This window comes from Heteronotia binoei, chromosome 11, assembly GCF_032191835.1.
Source record: "Heteronotia binoei isolate CCM8104 ecotype False Entrance Well chromosome 11, APGP_CSIRO_Hbin_v1, whole genome shotgun sequence".
Taxonomy (NCBI): Eukaryota; Metazoa; Chordata; class Lepidosauria; order Squamata; family Gekkonidae; genus Heteronotia; species Heteronotia binoei.
In genome coordinates, this window is record NC_083233.1 from 83,352,457 (window position 1) to 83,361,343 (window position 8,887).

Here is an 8,887-nt window from a genome sequence, read left to right on the forward strand (position 1 = left end):
TTTCCTGCCCGCTGAAGCAGCTGAACAGCGTGTAGCTGGCAGTGAGAATTTCCACAGCACACGAGTGTCTAGATGCATTTTGGTTTTTTTAGCTGATTTTCAAAAGTGTCAAGAGTGCAGACTTTCTTAAAAAAATAATTCAAGTACAAAGTTGAAATATCAGGGTAAACATCACACATAACAGACATTTCCAAGGATTCAGTTTGACAACTTAACCTTCAAAGGGAAGTTCATGTTTACCAGGGAGAAGACTTCATTTTCAGAATTTCAACTTCCTTATTGTCACTCTTTAGGAGGAGTTGAAGAGTTTTATTTAGGACAGTATTTGATGGATTTAGGATTTTTTTATTGGCAGTGAGTTTTTAATAACTGACTTTTTAATTTGGTTTTCAGAAGTGTTGTTGTATTGTGGTTTTAAAAATGTATTCTAATCATGCTTTGTTTATTTAGTAAGCTACCTTAAGTTCTGCAAAGGAGAAAGAGAGCTAATAAATATAAGGACGGAAGGAAAGACACACCCCTATCAGAATTTCACCCACAAACATCCACACGTGGAGACGAGAGCTTTGCTCCATTCCAGCTCAGCCCCTCTGGCCCACCTCCAAACGCCAACAGTATCTCCTGGGGGGCCACCACGGCACCATCCAGACAACTTCTTTCTGTTCAGCCCAAGTCCCAGGCTTAACCTTGACAAAACAGCTTGAAGATTTTGGATCTGCCGCCCCCCAGCAGGTCCACATCCCTCTTCTGAGTACTGCAGCAGTTAATCACAAGTGCTTTATTGTGCAGGGTCCCAAAGGCCATGTAGCCTGTCCTGGTTACCAAGCTGTCAGTAGAGTATCAAGATCCAACCTGCTGACTGTTTTATGGTGCCTGAAAACCCCCACGACCGGATGTGGGTGCACGTGGGACACATCACGCTGCCTTCAACCAATGGGGTGGAGATCTTGCCTCACAGCATTAAGGCAGCCAGGACACCTTATCATTTTGTTCTGTATGCAAATGCAGCATGCTGCTCAGCAGTTGTCTGTTGTTTCCAAGTCCCCATTCCACATCACAGAATGTTCATGAACTTGGCAGGAACTGGACAAGGCCCAGAATGCTGACAAGCCGTGGGGCTATGATGGAGGAAGGGACCACATGGCACCTTTTAGACCATCTGTTTTCAGGGAATATTTCCCTCCTCAACTACTTTCTTGCACATCACCAAAAATTCGAGGACATTCTCAAGGATGTGCATGAAGTTGATGCAGAGAACCAAGAAGGCATGGTGGATCTCACCACCGCCACATAGGAACTGGCAAAAGCCCCTAAGACTAGGGGAGCCAGGCCACTACCTGTCCCACCACCACCACCTGAGCTTTGGAGGCAGCATAAGGGGCAGAAATTACGTTATGTCCATGTGAAAACCCACACATAATGTCAGACAACATACTGGAATCCCACCACCCAAAAAAACTCTACCGTAACACCAGACATGACATCAACACATAGATAATATCGTTCCCCCCATTTCTCCATCTGATGCAAGAACAGGTGGGAGGATCTTAAAGTGGACAAATGGTAAGCCCATCTAGGTCATGCCCACACTCCCCTCCAGCTGCTCTGCAAATAGCAAAATTCACAATGGATGAAAATGCATCCCACTACTATGTCTCTTCTCAGCCAGAAACACCAGATCACCTCCAAAAGCCCCAGGGATCTACACAACATGCTCCGGAAACCTTGGCTACAATAAGGAGGTTGGATTTATACCCCCTTCCCCTTCACTTGGGAGTCTCAGAGTGGCTTACAATCTCCTTTCCCTTCCCCTCCCCACAAAAGACACCCTGTGAGGGAGGGAGGGCTGAGAGAGCTCTCCAAGAATTGGTCTTGAGAGGAACAGCTCTGAGAGAGTTATGACTGACTGCAGGTCACTCCAGCAGTTTCTTGTGGAGGAGTGGGGATTCAAACCTGGTTCTCCTAGGTAAGAGTCCATGCATTTAACCACTACTGGCTCTCAAGAGTTACAGGGAGGCTGCTGGGTTAATTTTCTGGATGAAAAACATAGAATCTGGGACCACCTTGGTGGGTAACACCTTCACTGCAGCCGCTTGCTCAGATGAACCTTGTAAACGTTGTTTTGTCTACAGCTGCAGAATCAACAACAACACATACAAGAGAAAAGGGTGCGCTGAATAGTAACTGATCCATAAGAACAAAAGAGAAGCCATGTTGGATTAGGCCAATGGCCCATCAAGTCCAACACTCTGTCACACAGTGGCAAATATACACACACACACACACACTGTGGCTAATAACCACTGATGAACCTCTGCTCCATATTTTTGTCCAATCCCCTCTTGAAGCTGGCTACGCTTGCAGCCGCCATCTCCTGTGGCAATGAATTCCACATCTTAATCACCCTTTGGGTGAAGAAGTACTTCCTTTTATCCGTTTTAACCTGACTGCTCAGCAATTTCATCGAATGCCCACGAGTTCTTGTATTGTGAGAAAGGGAGAAAAGTACTTCTTTCTCTGCTTTCTCCATCCCATGCATAATCTTGTAAACCTCTATCATGTCACCCCACAGTCGACATTTATCCAAGCGTTTCAACCTTTCTCCATAGGGAAAGTGTTCCAAACCTTTAATCATTCTAGTTGCCCTTTTCTGCACTTTTTCCAATGCTATAATATCCTTTTTGAGGTGCGGTGACCAGAACTGCACACAATACTCCAAATGAGACCGCACCATCGATTTATACAGGGGCATTATGATACTGGGTGATTTGTTTTCAGTTCCCTTCCTAATAATTCCCAGCATGGCATTGGCCTTTTTTATTGCAATTGCACACTGTCTTGACATTTTCAGTGAGTTATCTACCACGACCCCAAGATCTCTCTCTTGGGCAGTCTCTGCCAGTTCAAACCCCATCAACTTGTATTTGTAGCTGGGATTCTTGGCCCCAATGTGCATTACTTTGCACTTGGCCACATTGAACCGCATCTGCCACGTTGACGCCCACTCACCCAGCCTCAACAGATCCCTTTGGAGTTCCTCACAATCCTCTCTGGTTCTCACCACCCTGAACAATTTAGTGTCATCTGCAAACTTGGCCACTTCACTGCTTACTCCCAACTCCAAAAAGATACAGACGCACAACTGGGAAAAGAAACCCCCAGGGGCTGACACCTGACGACTGTTCTCAGAAGCTTGAGTTCCATTTACTGGAGAGGGTCTTGCTTCACAGCAAGTGCACACAGGGTTGGGAAACCAGCAAGGTTTCCCTTCATAGAGCCACCACAGAGTCACGGCGCCCAGCCCAGCTGCCTATGCCAGGGGTCCCCAGCCTCTGGGCTACAGACTGGTACCGGTCTGTGGCCTGTTAACAACCAGGTGGACAAAAGAGGCAGTGTGGCCTCGCTCCAGAGCACCACCTCTTTCATCCGCCTGGCTCCTGGGCAGGCAGAAGGGGCAGCACAGCAGAAACCTTCGCTTAACCCTCATTTAAAGACCCCCCATGGGGGTCAGGGACAGGACGGGGGGCAGCCTGGGGCAGTAACAACCCCAGCACCCCACCAGTCCGTGGAAAATTATCTTCCATGAAACCGGTCCCTGGTGCCAAAAAGTTTGGGAGCCACTGGCCTATGCCAAGGAAGTGCTGCCTCCCAGCGGTAAGGCAAGGAAGCTTCACAAAAGCAAACACTCTCCCTGCCAGCCTACCCCACAGGCTACCTACCCCACCCTACCCTAGAAGCTTCCATGGCAGGCACCTCTTCCACAGGTAGCCTGGTCTCTTTTGCAGGCCAAGGCAAGGTAGAACAGCCAGGCTGCCGCTTACCTGTAGCAATGTTGGGGGCCACGGCGTGTGCTTGAGGTGCTTAACTTGGGAGATGTGGCGGCCCAGGCTCCGGTGGACACTGCAGCACTCATCGCAGATCAAGACCCCCCGGTTTATGGAGGCCCAGCACGGGTCTGAAAGAGAACACAGGGGGTGAGCAATGAGCAGAAGACGCGGGAACTTGGCCTGAGCTGCTCAGCTGACTGGAGGGATTCATTTTGCTGCACGCAGGGTGGTGCTGGCCCACAGGAAGCAAGAGCATGCAAACTGGACCGTCGCTCAAGTTAATTCACTTTCTCCAACTTGATTTTTAAAATTCAAAAACCAGTTCATGCATCAATAAGCAATTTTTAAAAATCTGGACCCATATTGCCTGCAAGGAAGGGCAAGCACTGACAGGAATACTTGAGAGCTGCTCAAAACAGGAAGTGTGAAAAGCACCAAGGCAAATTTGGTCTTTAGTCACAGGCTGAGGCCTTGGTGAAATGGGGCAATATAGGAAGTTTGCTGTCAAGATGCAAGGTCGCTTTGTAGGAAGCGGGGGAAGGGAGGCTGTTATTTGCTATTAGGAACCCCAGATCTTTATAGCAGCAGGTGCCTCGTTATGTGAAAAGTGTGGAGCAGCTGAGAAAAATGACCAGTCAGGTCCTATAAAGGGTGCCCTCGCATAGCCAGAAAGCTCTTCTGTTGCTGACCTTATAGGACAGAAATGGCTGCAACAGCCAAATACCACCATTCTTGTGGAAAGAGAAGAACTCGGAGGAGCCCATTAATATCAAGAGTGTGGTAGGCGTGAGGCTTCCTCACTGCTAAAGCCAAAGGGCACCGACTGCAAAGCAACTCAGTATGTCCTCTATGGTGCTTGTTTTAATGACATCAGCTTGTTTTTGAATGGATATCCAGATTCGAGATCCCTGCAGAATCTCATGGACCAGAGCTGTCGAACTCATTTGTTATGAGGGCCGGATCTGACATAAATGAGACCTTGTCAGGCCGGGTCATGTGTCTCATAAAATGCAATGCCAGTTAGCGGAAATATAAACTTTATAAAGAAAACCCTAAAATAAAACATGCTTAAAGTATTAGCACTCTTGCAACATTGTGGTCAGTATCAAAGCAAGCTCTCCCTTCCCCCACGACTTCCTCCCCAAGAGAGGAGTCTCAGCCAGTGGGGGAAACAGAGGCTTTGCTCTGTAGCTTCTGTGCAGTTCAGCAACCGGCGAAGCGAGAGAGAGGAAGAAGGAAGCAGACTTGCTTGCTGGCCTGAGAGGAGCCCTCTGGTCCACACACTTGACACCCGTGCAAGAGACCAGCAAGATTTTGGTGGTAGGAACTTCTGCGCATCACACCCCAAAATCTTGCTGGGCTCTCAGGCGCTCCTGGATTCAAATCTTGCTTTTCTCTTGCAGACCAACATGGCTACCCCTCTGAATTTTGTAATGGTTGTGATTTAATGGCTTTGTTTTTTCATCTTGGTTGTAAACCACCTCCAGTAGGTCTCAGGAGAAGCTACCTGCCTATACAGGGTCTAAATACGTAACAAACACACACTAGCAGAACTCACCAAGGTTTAAGGGCTGCATGCAGCGCCCCCCCCCCCCCCCTGCAACCTCTGCTGACCCTTGGCAGCTCTCACAAAGGCTGTTTCCCAGTTTTAAGACCACAGGCGAGAGAGTGGCGTACAAATAAGCACACTGTGTGATGGAGTGTTGGACTGGGTGGGCCATTGGTTTGATCCAAAATGGCTTCTCTTATGTTCTTATGCCCTGAGCACCAGACCTCACTGCAAGGTCTAAAGTTGCCATAACTTTATTCTGCAGCAGAGTGCTCCCCATCTACAAGGAGGGGACCCACAGTGATGGGAGCAGCCGGCTGCAGCCGCGTGTTGGCAGGTGATGATGGCACCATCAGGATGTCAAACTCAGTGCCAGCCCAGCAGGGCTCCGAATTGCCAGTGTTCCCCAGGGGCGGATGTTGGAACACTAGCCAGACAGTCTGCCACAACCTCAGAGAGGCCGCACCCAGAGAAGGGTGCGAGGGGGCTGCTCGCAGAGACTGGGTCAGGCATTCCCCCCACCCCCGACCTCTGTATGTGGGGTGGGCCCGAGGCTGCTGCCAGTTTGGTGTAGTGGTTAAGTGTGCGGACTCTTATCTGGGAGAACCGGGTTGGATTCCCCACTCCTCCACTTGCAGCTGCTGGAATGGCCTTGGGTCAGCCAGAGCTCTGTTATCTGGGAGAACCGGGTTTGATTCCCCACTCCTCCACTTGCACCTGCTGGAATGGCCTTGGGTCAGCCAGAGCTCTCTTATCTGGGAGAACCGGGTTTGATCCCCCACTCCTCCACTTGCACCTGCTGGAATGGCCTTGGGTCAGCCAGAGCTCTCTTATCTGGGAGAACCGGGTTTGATTCCCCACTCCTCCACTCGCAGCTGCTGGAATGGCCTTGGGTCAGCCAGAGCTCTCTTATCTGGGAGAACCGGGTTTGATTCCCCACTCCTCCACTTGCACCTGCTGGAATGGCCTTGGGTCAGCCATAGCTCTTGCAGGAGTTGTCCTTGAAAGGGCAGCTTCTGGGAGATCCCTCTCAGTCCCACCTACCTCACAGGGTGTCTGTTGTGGGGGAGGTAGATAAAGGAGATTGTGAGCTGCTCTGAGACTCTGATTCAGAGAGAAGGGCGGGGTATAAATCTGCAATCCACTTCGGCAGGCAGCTTCCTGTCTGCAGCTCTGTCGCCTGCTGAGGCCCCAGCCAGGGGAGAGGTCTGGCTCTTGCTTCCTGGCAGAAGGGGACTAGTGGGGAGGGAGGAGGGCTGTCTTTAGGGACCCCTCCATTGGGTTTCCAAGTCCAATTCAAGTAATATCTGAGGACTTTGGGGGTGGAGCAAGAAGCAAGGTTGTGACAAGCGTAACTGAGCTCCAAAGGGAGTTCTGGACATCCTATTTAAAAGGACCGCACACCTTTCAAATGCCTTCCCTCCACCGGAAAGAATGAAGGCTAGGGGCACCTTCTTTTTGAAACTTGGAGGGTGTCCTGAGGAGAAGCACCAGATGCTATGCAACAAATCTGAAGAAGAAGATGAAGAAGATATTGGATTTATATCCCGCCCTCCACTCCGAAGAGTCTCAGAGCGGCTCACAATCTCCTTTCCCTTCCTCCCCCACAACAGACACCCTGTGAGGTAGATGAAGATATTATATTTATATCCCGCCCTCCACTCCGAAGAGTCTCAGAGTGGCCTACAATCTCCTTTCCCTTCATCCCCCACAACAGACACCCTGTGAGGTAGATGAAGATATTGGATTTATCTCCCGCTCTCCGCTCCGGAGAGTCTCAGAGCGGCTCACAATCTCCTTCACCTTCCTCCCCCACAACAGACACCCTTTGAGATGGGTGGGGCTGAGAGGGCTCTCACAGCAGCTGCTCTTTCAAGGACAACCTCTGCAAGAGCTAAGGCTAACCCAGGGCCATTCTAGCAGCTGCAGGTGGAGGAGTGGGGAATCAAACCTGGTTCTCCCAGATAAGAGAGCTCTGGCTGACCCAAGGCCATTCCAGCAGCTGCCAGTGGAGGAGTGGGGAATCAAACCCGGTTCTCCCAGATAAGAGCTATGGCTGACCCAAGGCCATGCCAGCAGGTGCAAGTGGAGGAGTGGGGAATCAAACCCGGTTCTCCCAGATAAGAGAGCTCTGGCTGACCCAAGGCCATTCCAGCAGGTGCAAGTGCAGGAGTGGGGAATCAAACTTGGTTCTCCCAGATAAGAGAGCTATGGCTGACCCAAGGCCATTCCAGCAGGTGCGAGTGGAGGAGTGGGGAATCAAACCTGGTTCTCCCAGATAAGAGAGCTCTGGCTGACCCAAGGCCATTCCAGCAGCTGCAAGTGGAGGAGGGGGGAATCAAACCCAGTTCTCCCAGATAAGAGAGCTGTGGCTGACCCAAGGCCCTTCCAGCAGGTGCGAGTGGAGGAGTGGGGAATCAAACCTGGTTCTCCCAGATAAGAGAGCTATGGCTGACCCAAGGCCCTTCCAGCAGCTGCAAGTGGAGGAGGGGGGAATCAAACCCGGTTCTCCCAGAGAAGAGTCCGCACACTTCACCACTACACCAAACTTTGGTGCCCCTACCTCAAAAGGCAGTCCCTCCAGAGCCCCAGATACCCGCCGACCAATTCATCATTATCCCCTGTGAGAATCGCTCTGCATGGGGAGCAGTGGGGCGCCCGGCAGACATTTCCCTCCCCCCCTCCCCGGGGCATCCCCCGCCCCCACCTGGGGACTGGCAACCCCGCCCCATCGAACCGCCACGCGCTTTAGCCCCTCCCCCTGCAGTCCCGAGGGAGGAGGCGGGAGACAGGCGCTCTGCACATGCTCAGAGGCAGCGGAGAGCGGGGCTTCCTCCCAGCCCCTCGAGGGGAAGCTCCCAGTCCCCGGCTCGTACCCGGAGCGCTGCAGTCCGCGCAGACCTCCCGCAGCCGCTTGGACATGGCCGGGCCGGACTGGGCCGGGCCGAAGCGTCCCTCTCAGCGCCCTCAGTCACCGACCCGCCGCCTCGCGCATGCGTGCGCCAACCACCCGCGCCCGCTCCGCAAGCGCCATTCGCCAAGCCGCTCGCTACGCCACCCGCGGGCGCCTCGTCGCCGCCGCTGTTGTCGTTCCGCCCGGAGGAGTAGAGGCGGCGTCCTAGAAAGGCCGCGGCGAGGCAGCCATATTGACGCCTGGCACGGTGAAGGGGAGCAGGGCCTACGTGGTGCTGGCAGGCTTCTCACACTTGGCTTGAAAAAACCGTCAAAAAACAAAGATTCCTTCCCGAATATTTAGGATTCAAATGCTAGTAAGGATTAAAACACTGCCGCAATATTTGCTTCCTATTTAAGGCCGCTCTTCAGTCCGCACAAATTTGAAAAAGTGAGCTGTGACTCTCGAAAGCGCATGTTTCCATAAATGCGAGAACAAAAGTAGGAGTCAAGGGCACCCTTAAGACCAGCAAAGTTCTTTTCAGAATGTAAGCTTGGAGCACGCGAAAGCTCCCATTCTGAATCAAACTTGGTGGGTCTTAAAGGTACACCTTGACTC

The 8,887-nt window shown here is 51.6% G+C and overlaps 1 protein-coding gene across 4 annotated transcripts in view; it reads right to left on the reverse strand.

The window, feature by feature from the left end:
• Nucleotides 1-8,322, reverse strand: part of GIT2 (GIT ArfGAP 2) — a 44,231-nt gene extending 35,909 nt beyond the window's left edge. For all 4 annotated transcript variants that reach the window (XM_060249578.1, XM_060249579.1, XM_060249581.1 and 1 more), the window contains exons 1-2: nt 8,253-8,322; nt 3,822-3,955 (exon numbers count right to left, since the gene is read on the reverse strand). In XM_060249578.1, the coding sequence (XP_060105561.1) occupies nt 3,822-3,955; nt 8,253-8,298 (180 nt within the window). In that variant the 5' untranslated portion in view covers nt 8,299-8,322. The remainder of the gene's footprint in view (nt 1-3,821; nt 3,956-8,252) is intronic.
• Between the last annotated feature and the right edge of the window lie 565 nt (nt 8,323-8,887).